We start from the raw sequence: 20,261 nt of genomic DNA, 5'->3' as shown, positions 1-20,261 counted from the left end.
TCAACCCAGAAATATCAAAACCTTGTTTTATTTTAAGGCGGCGAGATAAATGAAATCAGAGCACAGCTCCAACACTATCACAGCTGGATGTCTGTTTCTATGGCAACTGCAGAGCCTCCAAAACCATCATGAGGTTGCCGATATGAAAATGTGGCTTTAGGGGAGGAAAAAAAAATTAAATGACAGAATAATATTTCAGTGTCTGAGTCACATATTTCAAGGCTGAATAACCAAACAAGGCACACAACCACATCTGTGTTTAAAGTTCTCTGAAATCAAGAGCTGTGTAGTTGGTTTTTCACTCGTCTTTGGCACCAAGAAATGAGTTCAGGTCAGTGGCTCCCAGTAAAGCCAGGGGATGGTTTTTGAAACACATGTAGAGTAGTTGGTATTAAAAACAACTTACAAATAACAATTATTTACATACTAACACAACACTTCTTAAATAATGTTTTCACGATTTGCCTCCCACAGCTATCTTCTGTTATTTTGAAGACGCCGATCCTTAAACAGAGCTGGAGATTGATACAGTCTCAGCTGCTAATGGTGCCGTGTTTTGCACTTTTATCACTAATTTATAAAAAGCACATAAAGGTGGAACGCTCTCTTTTACAAGCTAAAGTCAGATTGAGGGGAAATGTGCAAGTCTGTTTTACAGCATGAACTGAGAAGAAGAGTCTGCTGTAAACGGTCTGCCGACATGACTTTCAGGTCTTCACTTAATAACGATAAAATAGGTTTTTTAACGTGCTGTACTGTATGCAACACATAGCACCATTAACAAGCTTTAACTTCGGCTCCTGTGATGGTGCCAAACCACACCATGTAACAGAATCCCACAACATTTCATCACCTCTTCAATAAAAGTTGTGTGAACGAGGCGTTACTGAGATGCTGACCAGCAGCATCCATGAATCAGATCAGTCGACAGCTCTGCAGTCACAGCTTAGTCTCACTGTACAATGCTGGAAAAGTGACAGTTGGATCTAAGAAGTTGAGACACTCCTGTGTTTCTCCACTTTTATCAGTGCTGATACAGACACAGCAAAAGGCTGCTGATCTGTGTAACCAGTCTTTTCTTCTTTGCTGGTTATAAATGCAGGTTTGAAGTTTTTTGTTTTTTTAAATATGGTACGACATTAAAAAGCTGAAAGTCAGATGGCCATGGGGTCTCTCCTGGCGAAGGTGCAGTCCCACACGATGCCGTCTCCGCAGGGAAGATGGCTGGAGGGTAAGAGGACCCGTGTGAGCCAGTGACTGAGGAACAGAAGAACAGATGGGATGAAATGTGACTGAAAACAATGAAGGATGACAAAGCTGTGATCTTTTAAAGGGGACACAACTGATCATTTCAAAAATCATACATACAACAGTGGTAATTTGTGTCCCTGCTTTTCAGTAAGCACAACACTGAAAGAAACCTGCCAGCTGGCTTTGCATGAAAACCATCAAATGTGTCAATTTAATATAAAAATATTTTCCTATTCTTTTCCTTTATGCAGTTAGAAAAACAGGTGGAATAATAGTTTGTATTGAGCACATGATCCCAGCTATGACTAATAAGAACCTCTCTCTAGATGGAATACTTGCACATATTCATCAAAAGCTGAAGCAGTGACGGAGCTCACCTCCTCTTCTGCACACCAAACAGTAGCTTCAAGTTGTTCATTTTACCGCGATGATATGGATTTCGGAACACCTGATTAGGAAAAGAAGAAAACAGGATTTTCAGAGACCCTCGATGAGTTTGAATTTTGTTCCTATGCAGGATTCATGTCTGGTGAACTTTAACTGGTTTGTCCAATAAAAGACTAAACTTTTGCTCATATATAGCAACTGACTCTGCACAGGAGTGCACGTACCTTTCCTTTCTCCTTTAATCTTCTGGCTTCTTTGCGGTTGATGTGCCGCTCTATGCTGGTTTCTCCTCTGCTGATAAGCATGGCGTGCCACAGGGTGAGTCCACCCAGAGCGACTGCCACAGAGCTGCAGGGAAGAGGGAGAAGGGGCATATTACAATTTGCACTATACAAGTGGCATTATGGACTTTTTGAAAAGGTAAAGTGTCTCACACCTGGTCAGCACCCAGAGGAAGATGATGCTCTTATGAGCAGTGGTTTCTCTAAAACTGTAGTCCGGAGGAGGGGTCTGATAGTAGGTCTGAGGTGGACAGGAAGGACAGTTAGTAGTGTCCAAAGTTTGTATTTTGTGCTGAACTGCTCCTTTAACGTTACTATCCAAAGCCTACAGTTTTGTTTACCAGCTGGCACAGTCTTTAATCAGAGTAATTTTGCAAATCATGCTTTACTGACAGATGCAAATTATTTCCTCATAGCTCCTCACCCAAACTGTGCAGAGGGGTAGTGTTAATAATACCTAGAAAAACCTGCTTAAAGGAATATGTCGTGTCAGAATGGATCTCAGTTGAACTGGAACAATGAGATGCAGCTGCTATGACGAAAACGCCACCCAAACATATAGATGGTTGAATCTTTCCTTATCGAGCCTTACCTCTACAGCGTCGTAGGCATCCAGAAACAAGTTCCTGCTGCTGATGCTGCAGTAGATACAGCCCATGGTCATGTAGATGCAGAAGGAGAAGAAGTAGCGATGGTTGAAATGTCCCACGCAGTTATTCAACCAGGCTGGAAAGAGCTCAGTTCAATACGTGTAACAAGCGGGAACACCAGGAGACACCAAAACAAAAAGTGAACAGAATAAAAGTCATTTTCATGAGTTTTTCCTCGCTCAAAGGATACGACAGTGGTGGTCCATCTTCAAAACACACCTGCAATATAGCAAACATTTTAATATGATAAAAGAAAACAAACATATAAAACACGCCAACTCTCCACATTGGAACTACGTGAAGAACTTACACGTTGCAGATGCTGCAGTGGTGTGTCCTCGGTGGTTTGGGAGTGATGCATTTCTTACAGATGGACACAGAAGGGAAGGGACTTTTGTCCTAAAATAGAAAAAAAAAATGCAGCTTGACAAAAGCTCTTCTGTCATCTTCAGAAAATACCACAGCCTGTACATAAAAGATGGAATGATGGACCGCTGGGTCTGAGAAGTGACACATAAACCTGCATTCTTTCTAACGACCATCAGGGGCAGTTCCTCTGCTTTTAAAAAGTCCAATTGTATAAGTGTTTATAAAAAAAACACTTTACCTACTTCTCACTTGATTTATGACCTTAGTAAATTATTTCACAGGTTTGATGTCTTTTGTTACAATGTTATGTTTTGTGAAAAGGTTTTTGCCTTTTCTGATTTCTACATTTTTTGACTATTTGAATATTTCAGATGAAACTAATTTTAATATTAGACAAAGGTAACCTGAGTAAATACAAAACGCTGTATTTAAAGTCAAGATTTCATTCATTAAGGAAAAAAAAAAGGTCACTCCAAGAGTGCAGCAACGGCTCATCCAGGAGGTCACAAAAGAATCAGAACAACATCTAAAGCAGACTTCAACTTGTCTCGGTTAACCCTTTAAGACCTACCATAGAACCAAGTCCGCCAGAGCTTATATTATATTTTTACATGCTGTGGAGCCATTTTTGGGAGCGTTTCAAGTTGCTATACATCAATACAACCATTATAGCCCAAATTTTAATAATATGTCTGCATTAAGTGCATAGTAATTACATAAATTACAAAAAAGTGCAATAAACTACAAAAAAAAATTGAAAATCGTTTTGGTTTTTTTAACATATATTTCTAGTTAGAGAAACTTAAGAGGTTTATCCCTCAAAACTGTAAATACAAAAAAGTTGCACAAACTAGTTTCCCACCACAGGAAATTTATTTTGGATGTCTTCATAGTTTTATTTTTGAAATACACCAATTTTTATTTACTACAGGAAAAACGAAAATAAATATTATAATGCAAATTTGCAAAAAAACAGCATATGCATCAAAATAAACTATTTCCAGCAGTGCAATATGACTTCTAAGCATCCCAGAAACGACACAGAAAGTCATAAAGTCAAACATAACTTTTAAAACACCAGTATAGGCTGATGGGGCCCTGAAGGTGAAAAACTACATTTCCGAGAAAATGACGTCACTTCCGGTTTCGGGCAGGTAATGGCGGACGTGCGATAGTTTGCGCTGATGATCTATTCTAACATAGGAAGTGTTACGAACAGCTGATCGGATCGGTAAAGCGTGTTTCTGGAATATTGTGTTTTTATTGCTGCAAGTGGTTTTTATGCCATTTTTGCAAAGCTATATGTGGAAGGAAACTGTGACCTAGGACAAGCTGATGGCATAAAATGTAAGTACAACTCCTCTGGTTTCATGTGCAAAAAAAAATTATTGCGCGAGCTTACACGGTTGCAGTTCTACCGGGATTTAAAAATAGCTACGCAAAACAGAGCGTGCCCGCTCTGACCAGCTTTAAAGGGTTAAAGTCAGACTTCATGATACAACAATAAGAAAGAGATTGGGCAAAAATGGCCTCCACGGGAGAGATCCAAGGAGAAAACCACTGCTGATCAAAAAGAACACAAAGGCCAGTCTCATATTTGCCAAAAAACATCTTAATGATCCCCAAGTCTTTTGGGCAAATACTCTGATGAGACAAAAGGTTACATCTGACGTAAAACTAACACAGAATTTCTAACCATCAGTTAATGGCCTGAAGCTCAAGAACACATGGGTATGCAGCAGAACAATGGTAAACACACCAGCAAGTCAACCTTCGAAAGGCTCAAAAAGACAAACTGAAGGTTTTGGAGCGGCCAAGTTAAAGTTTGGACTTCAATCCAATCGAGACGCTTTAGCATGACCTTAGCATGACCTTAAACCGACCGTTCGTGCTCAAAACCTGTCCAGTGTGACTGAATCAAAAGAATTCCTCCACAGCCATTAGAAAGCCACATAGCCAATTATCACAAATGCTTGACTGCAATTCTTGCTACAAAGGGTGGCACAACCAGTTATTAGGTTTACGAGGCAACTACCTTTCCACACAGGGGCAGGTAAGTTTGGATAACTTCTGCCTAATTAAATAAAATCATTAAAAAAAAATTCATTTTCTTGGGTTATGTAACATATAAACATGTAAGTGTGACAAATATGCAAAAAAAAAAAACCCCTAAGAAATCAGAAATACTTTTGTATGTAGATTTTTACTTTATGATTTTATGATTTGTTAATATTCAAAAAGTAATTCAATTACAGTCTTTGAAATATAATCACCCTATCTCAAAAAATACCTACAAACCAACGCATAAACCAAAAAAGAAATGTTTTAAATGTTAAAAAGTATTCACATTTGTACTTAAAAAATGTAAAAATCAATGATGGCAGCAGAATAAGTCACTATGTCAGCCTCTGAGGAGTGTGACTCCTACCTTTGGTGGGTGTCCTGGAGAGGTGGTGGTCGCTTTGTAATAATGGAACACCACCATAATGAGAAGCCAGTGGCCACAACAGAGGTGCCACACAATCCAGTGTGCAGGGTAAGTGCTGACGATCATGGGAAGGACAAACAGGTAGACAATGACCACAACTGAGGATGTCAGCAAGACGACAAGACAGACAAACACCTGGGAGGGTAAGAGAAGGAAAAATGATTAAGGAAAGCAGCAGCAGGCGTGGGAATCAAGAGAGGAGGGAAGTGAGCTTACCACTCCAAACCAGTGGGTCACGTTGTCCACAATCCAATAAACGGGTTCAAAAGCACAGTCCAGCAGAGTGTCTGAGTTGGTGAGGCTGTTGAAGTACAGCGACTTGAGCAGGAGCTTGCTGTAACGCCACACCTCTGACAACCTGCCGCCGATCCCCGCTTTGGTACCCCCGCCTTGGCCCCCCCTCTGCGTGCGGCACAGCCAGCACCAGCGCAGCGCCAGTCGCATGGCTCGGGAGAGCTGCCACCTCCAGCTGCTGCTCACACGCATGCCACCACCGCCACTGCCTCCTCTCCTACACACTCTGCCTTCTAAACACACGCAGACACACAGACACACAGACCAGCAGTTAGAAACACAGGCCGCATAAAACAGCAGCTCCTCGTAACGCAGCCTGACAGATGCGGAGCTTTCCATCGTCACCGAGTGCTTGTTGAGAGCTCCCAGTGTATCTGAGAAGGCAGGCAACAGGAAGACTAGTGAGCTTTATAGAGGACAAGGGATCCCTTTCCCAGAAAGTGTTCCCTTTCCCTAGAAAACACTGAAGTTACTCAAGTACAGTAACAGCATCTCCTGTGTGACATATGCCCATCAAAGCACACAAGGACAAGGGCTATCAGGTAAGGAGTTATGCCCATCAGCCCCTACAAATAAACTTCTCCTCTTAATAATTGAAGGCAAATCTTCATCTGCAGGCCAAAAACCTATTGGGGACTCTCAGGGGAGATGCAGATTGGTAACCTTATAAGAGGGAAACGCAAACGGACGTCTTAAGGAAAATAAAGTGGCCACCTGATCCTGGAGCATCGGGTCATGAAAGTGAGTATTGGTTACACAGATAAGACTTGTTCAGGTTCTCCAAAACAGGATGGCATTAATAATGAGAGCGCATCTCTCATTATTTACATTTAAAAGAAGATGAAAATAAGACGGGACATCCAGCAACAGGTGACATGTACAGATCTGTCAAGTTTAACATAATCGCATAAGTCAGGGACTACATGTAACATACAGAAACATTAGACAAATTCTTGTTGAGAGGGCCTTTACTTCCTTTACTTCAGCAATAAAGAGAGCGAACACGATTTCTGGTTGTGTGACAAGTTGAACGAGTCTCACCACTGCACAGGAAGGCTGGTGGGCGTCTGAAGGGTGTTTGAAGGGCATAATATTAACGTGCATGGTTGTATCTGACAGACAGAAGGAGATCGTGCCACACAGATGGGGGATTCATGGGAGAAGAAGCAGTCTCTATGGCAACCTGCTGCCCTAAATCTGGACTTCGATAGAATAAGGTCACTACCTCACAGTCTCACTATAATAAGCTTTACAATTTTAAATCATGCTTTTTATTTGTTCTTGTTTCTAATGTCTCTGTAAAGCACTTTGAATCACCTTGTTGTTGAATTGTGCTATACAAATAAACTTGCCTTGCCTTGCCTTACTTTGTCCTCTTCCTCTGCACTGTCTTCTGTGAGTCAGAGAGGAGGAGGGGGGATTGTCTGATATTTTTCACTTGTAGTCAGCAGCTTGCTTTTTCATGTTTTTGGATTCTGGATATTGGAAATGTTCAAAGAATATCATTCACTATTTCTGAAACTGATTAATTAAACACAGACACGGAGATAATCTTAAGTATAGCCCTGTCTTCAGTCCCTTTGATAGCAGCTTTAGTGACTGTGATGTGGTTTGCGCATTATTGATCATGCTGCTGGATGAAAGGTTTTTATTTCACTTCTTCAGCTTCAAGTTATAAAACTAATGGAGACTGTGAATCAGAGTCTGACTCTTTGCCACCTTCAGCTTGACATGAAGTGAGATCACAAGAACACTTTCGTGCTATCATATTATAAAAATCATCATACCGGCGTCTACACTGCGCTGCTGGATGAATGGAAACTGATGGATGTTTCACAGGAAGGTCCGGCTGAGTCAAATGAACACAAGAGGTCTCCACTTGGTCATCACTTTGACATGTAAGCCATACATTGTGCTCAGACCACACCACAGTTCAAAGTTTATCAAATCACAGTTCTGCTATTGGTTTTAATGTTATTATATTTTTTTTTTAAAAACAACAACAACAACAACAAAACATGTTTCTCACAGTGACTGGTTATGACTGATGAAGTCTACATATAAAAGACAAAACAGTATTACTAATGGCCACAGGACTACAACCAGTTTGACTCGTGTCCATTATATCCAAACAGTCAGACATGTCACACTTTAACGCTAGCTGGCTAGCTGCTAGCTAACTGTAGCCGCTTCCAAACGCCAGCCTTTACGTGTTTGTTTTAATAGAAACTATTTGCCGCCCCGAGCCAAACTTAACATCGCTAGACTGTACCTGGTCAGGAGAACTGGGCAGACAGACCTGCAGCACCACGGTCAGGTCATGGTTCGGCTGAACTGGAACCTGCAGCTACTCCCCTAACTGCAGCAATCAGACTGTAAGCGGCGAGACTCACGAAGAAGATCGTGTATTGACGAGATGAGTTGCTTGACAGCAGCAAAGCTGGCAGCTTGTTCTGTTCTGGCTTCTAGACTGGAGTGCTAGCGAAATATCTGGAAAATATTTGTAAGGAAAAGTGTGCCAGGAGTTGACAGCAACAGTCAGAATTATGGTAAAATCAGTAGCGTTAAACATAAAAAGTCGCTACCCGGTATATTGTTCCAAAGTGGCGCCTCCTGTCTATTTGTTCTCTTCTGTGGCGAAAGTGCGTCGAAAGCTCGCAATATATCCTGGGAAATGAAGTTGTATTTTGCGATAGTTCATTAAAATGCCTCTTAAATCACGCTGTCTTCGTAAAAAATTATAAATGAAACTTAAATACATATTCACAGCGGTATCCATTAAGTGTGGCGGCGATAGATATTTAACTAACCCCTCGACTGTGGAAAAAAACCACCCAAATTAAATTAACTTCCGAGCTGAGGCCTGAGGTGTCATATGATGCAGAAAAATGGCTGCAGTGCAGTGGTAAGATGTTGTCTTCTTATTTTACAAACGGTTTATTAACAACTTAAATCTTTAGTATTTAAACACTGAGCCACGCCTGAGCACACGCATGTAGCGTAGATACGATTGTCGTGCGTTTAATGTTCAGTTAGCGTCGTAAACTAAATGTCAACTTTTTTCAGGCTTGCAACATAACATTAAAGACGAAGAAGCTTTTTATGGTATTATTATGACTGTGACTTTGAATCAGACGCCTTCTTCGGTTACGGTGTAGATTTGGCTTATAACGACATTTTCCCTCCTCGTCTTTTCTGACGATTTTTCACTAGTTCTGCATTTGCCTTGGGTCATTGTCACTGCTGGCCGCAGATACCTGGACCCTACAGAGATTGTACAGGTAGTCAAACTCCTCCAAGATGGCATATTAATACGTGCCACTGCCACAAGTTTTTGTATGTCTTCTAGCACAGTCTCAAGAGCATGGAGGGGATTTCAGGACACAGGATCGGAGAAGGTCCTTAACCAATCAGCAGGATCACTATCTGCTCTTTTGTGAGGAGCAGGATGAGAACTGTCAGAGCTCCAGCAGGACCCTGGTGTCAATGTCTCTGACCAAACAATCAGAAACAAACTGCATGAAGCTGGCTTGATTGTCCAGCATGGTCTAGTGGGCCCTGTACTCACTGCACTGCACAGCACTGTGGCATTTACACTGGCATTTCCCATTGAGTACCAGACCTGGCAGGTCCACTGGCACCCTGTTCTTTTCACAGATGAGAGCAGGTTCACCCTGAGCACATGTGACAGGCATGAAAGAGTCTGTAGAAGTTATCGAGAACATGATGCTGCCTGTAATGTTGTTCACTGTGAGTGGTATGGTGGGTGGTGGCTCAGTAATGCTTTTGGGAGACATATACATGGATGGACGTGCACTCTAACTCTACAGGCAGTGACACCCTGACTGCCATCAGGTATCAAGATGAAACCTTTGAGCCCTACATTGGTGCAGTGGGTCCCAGATTTCTCCTGGTGCACAACAATGCCCAGCCTCATGTGTTGAGAGTATGCAGGCAGTTCCTTGAGGATGATACCGATGTCTGGCTTCCACACTTGCCTGACTTAAATTTAGTAGAACACCTCTTGGACTTTGTTTTGGTCCAACTGCCTCTGTCAGGTTGCACCTCAGACTGTCCAGGAGCTCAGTGATGCCCTGGTCCAGATCTCGGAGGAGATCCCCCTGGACACTATCCATCATCTCATCAGGAGCATTCCCCAACATTGTTCGACATACCTACAAGCATGTGGGGGCTATACAAACTACTGAGTACAGTTTTGAGTTAGTGCAATCAAATTTTGTGTGTTTTGAAGCTTTTAGCCATCTGTAGGTTGATAACGTACCATCCTTTCACTCCTTACCCATTACACAGTCCTTATCAGTGTAGATATCCAACATATTTCTCAGAAATGTAGCAGCCATTCACTTTCCTGTACGTTTATTTCTCCAGATTCTTTTAGACTTTTAATTATGAACCACAGACGATGAAATCAGACATTTCTTTGTAATTTCACACATTCTATGCCTTTCTTTCACAGAGTTGTGCCATAATTAGTTTAGCTTTGTTTGTGTGACTGGGTCATGTTCGTCAGTGCTTTATCAACGATAGCAGGACCAAAAAGCTGTCTTATCTCTTTTGCAACCAGGCGTTCGCATGGCCGCAACTATGACACAGAGCTGCAGAGGTGTCGTCTTGAGGCCGCTCTTGTCGATTTTGGAGACTACCACCCACTCAAACCCATCATGGTATCAGTGTTGAGCTGCATCTCTATTCGCTTTAATTCACTGAAAACATGCAGAAACATTGTTGTGGTTTTTTTAATGGGCCTGTGACAGGTTTGACCCTCTCTCAATCCGTCCAGGTGACCGATACAAAGACCCGCCGTGGGACCCGCAAAGGCAGCACCTCTTCCTCTTCATCCTCCTCTTCCTCAGCACCACCAGACCCTCTGAGCTCCATGCTGGACGGGACCGACCCCCTGTCCATGTTTGCCGCGGCCTCGGCCAGCGAGACGCCACCCATGTCCCACAGCAGCTCCACAGGAGTCAGTGACTTGGACAAATGTAAATCCTGAAGCATGTGCTCATTTGAAAGTGACACTAAATAGAGATGTGCTTTCAGGACCTGGGGAGGAGGAAGAGAGAGAAGGAAGAAGAGGCAGTGGGACCAGATTTTGAACCTTGGTCACTGAAGCGAGGGGAAATCCTGGCCAGGTTCACCACCACCGAAAAACTCTCCATAGTGAGTCCTCTATCGTAGCAGCAAGGCTGTTGTTATGCTTACCTCTTACCCAAGGGCCTGCTGTCTCATAATTTAATGCTGCTTGAAAACATAGTGGAAATGAACCTGATGGCTTCACCAATTAACAAAATATTCAAGAGAGTTTAGCACTTTTTTTATGTTCTAAAATTTAATTATAATTTGTTTTTTCTCCATAGAATCTGTTCATAGGCTCTGACAGAGGTAAGAGCAACCTGTTTCTATCACATATAATGATTTCAGAAAATTTCTGAATGCTTTCAATGTCTATAGTTATCTGTCGTATCGATAAATCCTGTGACAGCATCAGAATATATTCATTTTACTACCTAAATCCTTTCAAATTGCTTTTTTCTGTCTATCATAACCATAAATGGCAGCAAAAACAAAATGGGCAAACAAAAAGAATGTCAGCATCACTTATTAAGTTGTTATTTGGTCTTTAACTTCACAACTTATACATCACTTCCTGTTTTCACTAGGAAAAGCCACCAGTCAAGGATTGGCTGTTTCAGAGAAGGTTCGCACTCGTCTGGAGGAGCTGGATGATCTAGAGGAGGTAGGCGTCCCACTGTTGGCTGGCCTTGCATTATTCTTTCAAGAAATACGATGGGGGATGTTATTGGATCTTCTTGCCTGTGTGTGTGTGCAGGGCTCCCAGAGAGAGCTGCTGAACCTCTCGCAACAGGATTACGCCAACCGCATCGAGGAGCTGAACCAGTCCCTAAAGGAGGCCTGGTCCTCTGACCAGAAGGTCAAAGCCCTGAAGATTGTCATCCAGGTAATGTTTATTTAATTGGTGCTCATTTTAACTGGTGTCGCCTTAATAAATATCACCCCTGATCTGTGATCTGTGCTGCAGTGCTCCAAGCTTCTGTCCGACAATTCGGTGATCCAGTTCTACCCCAGCAAATTTGTTCTCATCACTGATATCCTTGACACATTTGGTCAGTAAAGATTTTTTTCCACAGTTGAACCTGAACAATGTGCAAGTTTTGTGACTCGGGTCCTTGTTGTTTGCAGGCCGGCTGGTGTACGACAGGATCTGGACCATGTGTTCAGACCCACGGCCTTTACCAGGTAAAGTGGAAATGCTGACAATCAACTTAAAGCTTTAAATTCTTCAGAGCATTTAGACGATCCTTGCACCTTCTGAAGTCATGTTGGATTGATTTAGTTTTTGTTAATTCACATTTGACTTTTGTTTGCCACCTCAGATAATTTCACAGTTGAAGATGTGAATGACACCGCAAAGGAGACGTGCCTCAACTGGTTCTACAAGATCGCCTCCATCAGAGAGCTCCTTCCCAGACTGTATCCTTCAACACCCTCACTCAGGATTTCTGTTCATAGTCTGCTTTTGGCTGGAGTTTCATTCACTCGCAGACCTGGTTTTAAAATCAAGTTCAATTCAGTTTTATTTACATAGCACCAAATCTCAACAACAGTCACCTCACCTCTCTTTTAGCAGGAAGTAACCTCCAGCAGAACCAGACTCAGGGAGGAGCACCCATCTGCTGTGACCGGTTAGAGGTGTGGGGAGGGAGACAGGCCAAAAACACAAACTTTGAAAGAGAACCAGATATTAATAATAACGATTAAATGCAAAGTGGCTCAGCTATGTATGTTTGTAAGTAATTTGTATGTAAATTTGGTTCTTTAACCTCGTGATACAGCTATGTTGAAGCTGCCATTCTCAAGTGCAACCGGTTCCTCAACAAATCGTGAGTCCTCACAGTTTATCAGCTGGTTTCCACAAGGATTTTTCTTTAGAAAACGTAAAGATTTAGCAATAATATTTGGAAAATGTCATTTTAATAGCTGTGATGCATCAACCATGTTTGTAAACTGGAATAAAATCGTTTGACATAAAGAAAACACCATCTGTCCTGCCACTGTCCGCAGCGGCATTCAGGAGACCCTTCCTCGGTTGAGTGCCATGGTCAGAGGGATTGGAGACCCTCTGGTGGCTGCATATGCCAGAGCTTACCTCTGCAGGGTGAGATGGACTCTGCTCGTCTTTCCTTAATTTCCCTACCTTGCTGATTGTGTTTCTGGGGTGTCCTATTTAGGCTGTTGTTGCTACATCTGCAACCCACTGTGACCCCAGCTTCTCTCCTTCATGTTATGACTTATTTCTGTCTCCTGTCGTTTGTCGTTGATGCCTCTTTTTTCTGAGTGAGCATATTGCAACTCCTCCTGTCCAGATCAGTTGCCATAAAAAAATGCTGCAAATGCATGAACAATGCTATTTTTGACTTGCGCTGTTTACCAGCTTTGTAGGTTTTGTTTGTTTGACACCTATATCCTTCTTTCCAGGTGGGCATGGAGGTGGCCCCCCACCTGAAAGACAGCCTGAACCGCAACTTCTTCGACCTGCTCGGCACTTTTCGACAGATCAGCAGCGAGAACGTCCGGGCCCAGCTGGTGCTGCAGAGGGTGGAGATGCCCGAGTACCTGACACTCTACTCACCTGCCATCAGCTGGATCCTGCAGTGTATCGCGTACAGAGCTCCAGAGGTATTTACTTAGACTTTATTGAAAAAGTGGAGCTCGGTGAGAGCGTCGCAGGGGCACAACCTCAGTGATGTTTCTGCTTTTAATGCTGCTTGTGTTTCTGTTTCAGTCTCTGCTAACAGAGATGATGGAGAGATGCAAAAAACTGGGAAACAAGTGAGTGCTTTAAAATTGTTAGTAGCTGTTTCTTGTCATGTGATTTACCTGGAAGTGTCACGATCCTTTTATTTCATAGAAATGACCGTTATTAGCATGGGTTTAGCTAAAGTTGTCACAGAATGTATGGCACAGCACTAATTCATCTTTGCTTTCCCACAGTGCTTTGCTTTTGAATTCAGTAATGAGGGCGTTCAGGCCAGAGTTTGTTGCAGCCAGAGCCACAGACTTCATCGGTATGATCAAAGACTGCGACGAGGCCGGCTTCCCAAAGGTCAGAGAACGTTTCATGTTCACTGCATCTTTTTTCTTACCTTGGTTAAAAACAAAGAAGTCATCTTCTGTTTATTGGATGTGGGGAAATAAGTACAAGATAAAAAATACTTATGAAAAACAACTTGGCAGTAACACAATTTAAAATATCCCAGAGCAAAACAGCTTGGAAAGGGAAAACAATTACACCACAAAAATCATGTCAGAGCTCAGTGAATTAAAGTCTAAATATGGACACAATAAGGAGCTCAAAGCTAAAATGAATGCAGGTATTGTTGGTATGAGGTCAGTGGAAATGAAACTGATGTGCTCAGCTGTATGTGCAGGAAGTGATGCAGAAGGTCTACAGCCACAGTTACATGGCCTCTGCATCAGCTAATGGAGGAATCCAGACAGTGTGTTGATTCCAGCTGGATTCAAACAGCAACACTGATGACAAATTCTCTCCACTCCTTTCCCATGATGATGGCCAGATCTGAAACCTCTCTGTTTCCTCTACAGCTCCTCCAGGATTATAGTCAACACAATCAACTGGTGAAAATTCCTTACTGCCAATAATTTAATGGGAAGGTTTATAAAAGCTGAAGAAAAAGTAGTCATTACACCTTCACATAATTCACAACGAGTATGAAAAATCAATCTCATTGGGTAATAAAGTCATTAAAATATATAAAGGATAGAGGCAGATGTTCAGGTCATTGTCTAAATCTTTTTGGAATGAATTTTGTCTCCTTTTCAGCATCTGTTGTTTGGCTCTCTGGGTCGCAGCCTGGCGTCTGCCGATCCTCCAGAATCCGAGAGGCTGACGATCCTGAATGAAGCCTGGAAAGTCATCACCAAAGTCCGCAGTCCTCAGGTTCTGAACCGCTGACAGTAGTTTTCAAAAGGTCCCGTTATTCCTGCCAGAATGTTCCAGATTGTTACTGAAAATCTCATTTTGGTTTGCAGGACTACATCAACTGTGCTGAAATCTGGGTGGAGTTTACCTGCAGACACTTTACAGTGAGTAGAAAGCAGTCAAACACAAATTTTATTTATTTATGTTTTGGAAATGCACTACCTTTCTTAATCCTCTCTCTGCGTGACTGTCAGAAACGGGAGGTCAACACGATTTTGGCTGACATCATCAAACACATGACCCCTGACCGAGCATTCGAGGACGCCTACCCTCAGGTTGGTGCACGATGCTTCCCTGAATCTCTGCTACTCTCCATCCTCCTCTTTCCTTCTGCTCTGTACTAACTGTCTCGTGTCTGTTCTGCGTGTAGCTGCAGTCGGTGATCAGGAAGATCCTCACCTACTTCCACGACTTCTCTGTCCTCTTCTCCATGGTGAGCTTCTACAGCTTGAGCTGCAACGATGAAACTGTGATTCCAGTGCCATAAGTCGAGCTACATTTTCAGTTTTTGCTCTTTTCGGTTCTTCAGGAGCGATTCCTGCCGTTCCTGGACATGTTCCAGAAGGACAGCGTGAGGGTGGAGGTCTGCAAATCCATCATGGAGGTCTTCATCAAGTAAGAGTTCGTTAAAGTCATGAGATTATTGAGAGTTGTGGCAGAAACGTTGATGTTTCGTATTGATGTTCTACTCTGTTCTCTGGCCTTTAGACACCAGGTGGAGCTCACCAGAGACCCGGTGATCCTCAACGCCATGCTGCACATCTGCAAGACCATGCACGACTCTGTCAAGTAGGGTATTCGTTTGTGTGTGTTATACAGACGTATGCTACTTTCATATCTGTGACTTAAAGTCGTCGTTTCAGCTGTGTTCGTGCGGTAGCGCATTTATTTTTCTCTTTGTCTTGAAGTGCTCTTACTCTCGAAGACGAGAAAAGATCTTTGGCTCTGCTGATCATCGGCTTCATCCGCATGGTGAGATTATCACATCTATTATATTATGTCAACAACAATCACAACTGCTGTTTCGGCCTCTTGTATTGCATTGTTTTGATCTGCATCTGTTGTTTTTGTTTCAATTTTGGGGTTAAAATTTTTTTCTCTGCACTTCAGGTTTCCTTTGGTCGTGACTTTGAGCAGCAGTTGAGTTTCTGTGTGGAGGCTAGAGCCACCTTCTGTAACCTGGAGCCTGTCCTGGTGCAACTCATTCATGTAAGCCTGTGTTTGGCATTTCAGCATTAAGTGACAGAAGCCACAACGCCATCTCCTTCATGTAACCTTGTCGTTTACAGACGGTGAACCAGCTGGCCATGGAGACCAGGAGGGTGATGAGAGGGAATCACTCCCGCAAGACCGCTGCTTTCGTCAGAGTGAGTCCACACATGCAGTCTCTAATCATTTCACATCACCGTACGTTCCTCTTGGATGACTTTTTAGCAATGCCAAAGGAAAAGTCAAAAAACCACAGACTGTATATAAAAGACAGTCAACATTAGCATTTTGGCTAATGCTAATTTATCACCTAATGCTAGCAAGCTTTTTTTATAGGCCTGTCTTACAGAAATAACATTGCATGAAATTTTCCTCTCCCTCTCTCTTTTAGGCATGTGCCGCCTACAGTTTCATCACCATCCCGTCTCTCAGCAGCATCTTCAGTCGACTCAGCCTCTACCTGTTGTCCGGTCAGGTTGCTTTGGCCAATCAGTGTCTGTCCCAGGGTAAGTAGCTGTCTCATTCGAGATTTAAGTTTAAGATTTAGTTGATCAAAACTTGTGTCCCTAATGTTTTTACTGTATTGCGATCATTTCTGTTTCTCTTGTCCTTCCCACGCCTTTTCTGACTCGTTCTCCACCTTCCTTCTTCCAGCCGATGCTTTCCTAAAGGCAGCCGTAAGCATTCTTCCGGAGGTTCCTCGCTCCATCAGCGTGGAGGGAAAACTTCGCTCTTCTGAAAGCTTCCTCGTGGACTTTATCAACAGCTTCTTGGCAACGCTGCTGGTTATCCCGGTAAGGTTCATTACGGTTCAGAGGTGGGTTTACAGGAGACGGACCACACCTGTAATCGCCCATTTTTGTCTCAGTTCAGCTTGACAAATGTTTTGATTTTTGTTGTTGTTGTCTTTTAACAGGACCATCCAGAGCATGGGGTGCTCTACTTAGTCCGGGGTCTGCTCAACATGGTCCAGGATTATACCTGGGAAGACAACAGCGATGCAAAGGTGCGGGTTTACATCAGTGCTCTGCCCCTGCTGGCAGCCATGAGCCAGGAAACCTATCTGTACTCTATCCCCAAAGGTAACGGCACACACGTAAACACTGAATTTACATCAGAGAGCTCTAACAAAGACAGACTTTTACAGATTTTCCCCAGGCTAATTTCTGTAAGCCCTAAAAGTTAAGAGTTTCACGCGTTGAGCTTTTACTTGTGACGTTTCCTGTTCTTGTCACATGTACAGTTGAGGACAGTGCTGTTTTCAACAAGTCTCTCACACGTCTCCAGAGGGATTCCAGTCCATTCTTTTTTTTTTTTAAGGAATCTCTCAAGCTCTTCTTTATCTCTCTATTGCCAAGAAAGCTATATTTTGAAATTGGAAATCCAAAAGATCACTACTCCCGAACCACTGGATCAGTCTTATTACAGAATACGTGACTTTAGAGAGAATAATGTATTACCACAGAAATAATATATCTTCATTTAATGACATCTGCTACATGCTTCTGACTTATCTCGGTTTGGATCAGACGCCAGGGGCTGAAACCAAGCACATCTCCACAAACACACAAACTTACAACTTACTGTTGTGTATCGTAACTGATCGTCCTCAATCTTATTAAGATTTTTTATTAACATGGTTATTAGATATTAGATACATGTGTGTGTGTGTGTGTGTGTATAGATAGATAGATAGATATATAATTTATTTTATTTATATATAGAGATATATATAATTTATTTAATATTATGTATTAGCTAATGTATTACTATTACATATTACAATGTTTTAGATAGACATGTAAATACCCCACAAATAAAAAGCAGTAGTATGTAGTAGTAGTATAGTATAAACATACTAGTAGTATGTTTAGAAATGCTAAGGAAATGAAAAAATTAAAGTCCCTTGTTCTGCAAATTCCACAGGGGGGTAATAATTCTGTCTTCATCTGTAGTAAGACAGTGAGGAGTTTTCCCCGTTAATCTAATTATTCTGTTTCCTGGCTCAGTGGATTCTAATGACACGCTCTATGGCGGAGATCCCAAATTCCTATCAGAGATCAACAAGCTGTGTGAGACTCTGATTGGACAGATCCTCGACCACCTGAAGACACTCGGTCGTGATGAGGTGAGGATGCGGTGCTTAGATGTGTCTAAATTCAAAAACAAAAAGCAACTGCTTCCATGGCTGAAGGAATTATTTTAAAGAAAAATAATCTGGTTTTAGTGAAAATCCAGATTTCAAGCTTGCCAAAATCTGGATGCTGTGTAACCAAAGTTATGCTGCCTTCATGTACATGTGGGAATGAAAACCAAAAACTGGAAAACCACGCTGACATGCATTTCCCACTCTCTTGCAGCAGAGCACACGCCGCCAGGGCGCTCTGGCCTTCTCCCTGTTTGGTGTCCTGCTGGCTCACGGTGATCTGAGGAACAACAAGCTGAGCCAGCTGGCAGTCAACCTTTGGAACCTCAGCCACAAACATGGATGCTGCGAGACCCGCACCTCCGTGAGTTCATGTTTCAGAGCTCCGAGGCCCACTCTGTACACTTTAAATCTGCTGTATTTGTGAATGCAGCCTCACTGACTTCTCATCTTTGTCTGCTGCAGGTTCGGACTCTGGAGTTCATCAAACATCAGACTCAGCAGCCGGACATGACTCATCTGTCAGATATGGTCCAGAGGCTCACGCTGCAGTCTCGCACCTGAGCTCCACACTCAATGACGTGTTACACTGCTCAATTTAAATTTGTGTAAATAAAACCTAACAAAGGAATTTTATATGCCTGTTTTCTGTGTCTTGTGTAGACTTTTATATAGTCTGAGTACTTGAATCAGATCACCTTGACACCTTTAGTGTGTTGACTGTCCAAGACTGCAAGACGGTGGCCTCCAGCTGAGTGATTTATTCTGCAAATGACACAAACAGCCTCCCACCAAACTAAAATAGGCCTTGCTAGGGGATAAAGGACCCCACATACTTTTATCAGGAGCTGAACCACCACCTTTAAACCTCTGATAAGCTGCAGCCTCACAGCCCAAGTTAATGACAAGTTTAAATGGTTTCACAGAGAAACTCCTCTGTCTCGCTGGTGCTAGCTGTTTTACCAGCTTATAATTTTTGTAGTTCCCAGTGCTTGCAAATAAATAACAACAAGGAAGCCGTTTCACATTCTCACACTCTTCTCAGTTGTAGTTTATTTTCTTATTTAGTGACAGCTGAAAAGTCAAACACTTCGCTTTAGCTCTCAAAGGACAAAATGATCAGAAACAGCAGCAAACAGTCGTGATGACGCTCACCGACACACACTGCAGGCCTTTGGTCACACACTTCTTCCTGGTAACAACAGGACACATCTGACTAAACTGACTTTCAGGTTAAGAAAACAAAATTATTTTTTTCCCTTTGCTTACAAAACTCAAAGGATGCTGTGAAAAATTAACACTGAATAAAAATGTAACTGACAACACGGTAACACGTGCTTGGATGTACTCGCCTGAAAGTCATTTTGGCCTGAATTTCCCTTTTGGAAGGTGGACCCGGATCTGTGGGGTAACAGAAGCCAGCAGGATGAACCTAGTTCTGAATGTTTCATGACTAACAACAGCCGTTTAAATAGGAGGATTTCTGACGACAACTGCAGAAAGAAATGGTCTCTCTCCAACACGAGATAAACACTGACGACACGGAGCGTCTACACTATTCAGTCTGTCCCTCTGCAGCTGCCCGATTCTGTGGGGAATGTCAGTAATGATGTGTTTCAATAAATTATTCTGACTGCTATTTATTAGCATACCTACTGTCTTCATTTTATTTAATATACTTAAATGCAAAAAACACAAAAACTGAAGTTCCCCAGAAATTAATGTATTGAATTATCAGACCATTTAATGTTTGTTTTTTTTAATGTATTTCATTGGTTATTTGCTGTTCTTTTTATTTTATTATTAATATTGGCCTTTTAGGACTTCCACAGCCCAACACGTAACTACATAAAAGTAAACTAGAACAGCCCTCAGAGAGCAGAGACGCTTTATTTTTTTGCAGTTTTAAAAAAAGCGACGGAGATGTGGATTAAAATCTGTTTCTTTGCTGATGGGAAGAAAAATGTTTAACCAAATAAAGATTACTTTACACTGGAAGACCTGTAGACATTCCAATTTTTCTGCCATTTATTGAAGGAAAAGTGTTGCACACCTTTTTCAAATAATCAGGGCTGAAAAAGGTGTTTTCAGATAACATGGAGCACAATTGGGACTTCGAAAAACAGACTGACAAGACCTGAAG

General features: G+C 42.3%; 2 protein-coding genes across 5 annotated transcripts; one reads left to right on the top strand and one right to left on the bottom strand.

The window, feature by feature from the left end:
• Positions 1 to 12: 12 nt before the first annotated feature.
• zdhhc16b (zDHHC palmitoyltransferase 16b) lies at positions 13 to 8,231 on the bottom strand. 3 transcript variants are annotated; one of them, XM_085415861.1, is made up of 11 exons: positions 7,993 to 8,231; positions 7,508 to 7,569; positions 5,643 to 5,953; positions 5,367 to 5,561; positions 2,880 to 2,968; positions 2,760 to 2,788; positions 2,512 to 2,645; positions 2,075 to 2,160; positions 1,863 to 1,986; positions 1,629 to 1,699; positions 13 to 1,257 (listed from the first exon to the last, which is right to left on the bottom strand). In XM_085415861.1, the coding sequence occupies exons 3-11, from the start codon at positions 5,910 to 5,912 to the stop codon at positions 1,155 to 1,157; spliced, it is 1,101 nt and encodes a 366-aa protein (XP_085271987.1). In that variant the 5' UTR covers positions 5,913 to 5,953; positions 7,508 to 7,569; positions 7,993 to 8,231; the 3' UTR covers positions 13 to 1,154. The 3 variants fall into 3 exon arrangements, with proteins under 3 accessions (XP_085271987.1, XP_085271986.1, XP_085271985.1); XM_085415860.1 differs by lacking the exon at positions 7,508 to 7,569; XM_085415859.1 differs by lacking the exons at positions 7,508 to 7,569; positions 7,993 to 8,231 and having other exon boundaries at positions 5,643 to 6,415.
• A 177-nt stretch (positions 8,232 to 8,408) lies between these two features.
• Positions 8,409 to 18,764, top strand: vps35l (VPS35 endosomal protein sorting factor like). Of its 2 annotated transcripts, none has more exons than XM_085415858.1 (30): positions 8,409 to 8,625; positions 10,306 to 10,405; positions 10,522 to 10,704; positions 10,782 to 10,901; positions 11,099 to 11,123; positions 11,402 to 11,478; positions 11,572 to 11,700; positions 11,782 to 11,866; positions 11,943 to 11,999; positions 12,137 to 12,233; positions 12,596 to 12,643; positions 12,825 to 12,918; positions 13,239 to 13,439; positions 13,546 to 13,592; positions 13,755 to 13,866; positions 14,605 to 14,721; positions 14,814 to 14,867; positions 14,958 to 15,038; positions 15,134 to 15,196; positions 15,293 to 15,378; positions 15,472 to 15,552; positions 15,672 to 15,735; positions 15,874 to 15,972; positions 16,053 to 16,130; positions 16,364 to 16,478; positions 16,627 to 16,766; positions 16,889 to 17,054; positions 17,982 to 18,100; positions 18,336 to 18,482; positions 18,584 to 18,764. In XM_085415858.1, exons 1-30 carry the CDS (start codon positions 8,609 to 8,611, stop codon positions 18,680 to 18,682), a joined length of 2,901 nt encoding a protein of 966 aa, XP_085271984.1. In that variant the 5' UTR covers positions 8,409 to 8,608; the 3' UTR covers positions 18,683 to 18,764. The 2 variants fall into 2 exon arrangements, with proteins under 2 accessions (XP_085271984.1, XP_085271983.1); XM_085415857.1 differs by having other exon boundaries at positions 8,446 to 8,625; positions 18,333 to 18,482.
• The last annotated feature ends 1,497 nt before the right edge of the window (positions 18,765 to 20,261 follow it).

The sequence above is a fragment of the Rhamphochromis longiceps genome, linkage group LG8, assembly GCF_057381845.1.
Source record: "Rhamphochromis longiceps isolate RC_006_pf linkage group LG8, R_longiceps_female_GT1.1, whole genome shotgun sequence".
In the NCBI taxonomy this organism is placed as follows: domain Eukaryota; kingdom Metazoa; phylum Chordata; class Actinopteri; order Cichliformes; family Cichlidae; genus Rhamphochromis; species Rhamphochromis longiceps.
The sequence above is the reverse complement of the archived record's forward strand: the minus strand, read 5'-3'. Positions and strand labels throughout refer to the sequence as shown.

What these genes read in the sequence shown, in the direction of transcription:
- vps35l (XM_085415857.1), top strand. An exon ending in CCACCGAAAAACTCTCCATA is followed by an intron (nt 10,902 to 11,098) that starts GTGAGTCCTCTA and finishes TTTTCTCCATAG; the next exon opens with AATCTGTTCATAGGCTCTGA. An exon ending in TGCAAAAAACTGGGAAACAA is followed by an intron (nt 13,593 to 13,754) that starts GTGAGTGCTTTA and finishes GCTTTCCCACAG; the next exon opens with TGCTTTGCTTTTGAATTCAG.
- zdhhc16b (XM_085415859.1), bottom strand. Translation starts at nt 6,059, where the DNA reads ATGGAAAGCTCCGCATCTGTCAGGCTGCGTTACGAGGAGCTGCTGTTT. An exon ending in TGACCCACTGGTTTGGAGTG is followed by an intron (nt 5,562 to 5,642) that starts GTAAGCTCACTT and finishes TTACCCTCCCAG; the next exon opens with GTGTTTGTCTGTCTTGTCGT. An exon ending in GAAGATGGACCACCACTGTC is followed by an intron (nt 2,646 to 2,759) that starts GTATCCTTTGAG and finishes AGCTCTTTCCAG; the next exon opens with CCTGGTTGAATAACTGCGTG.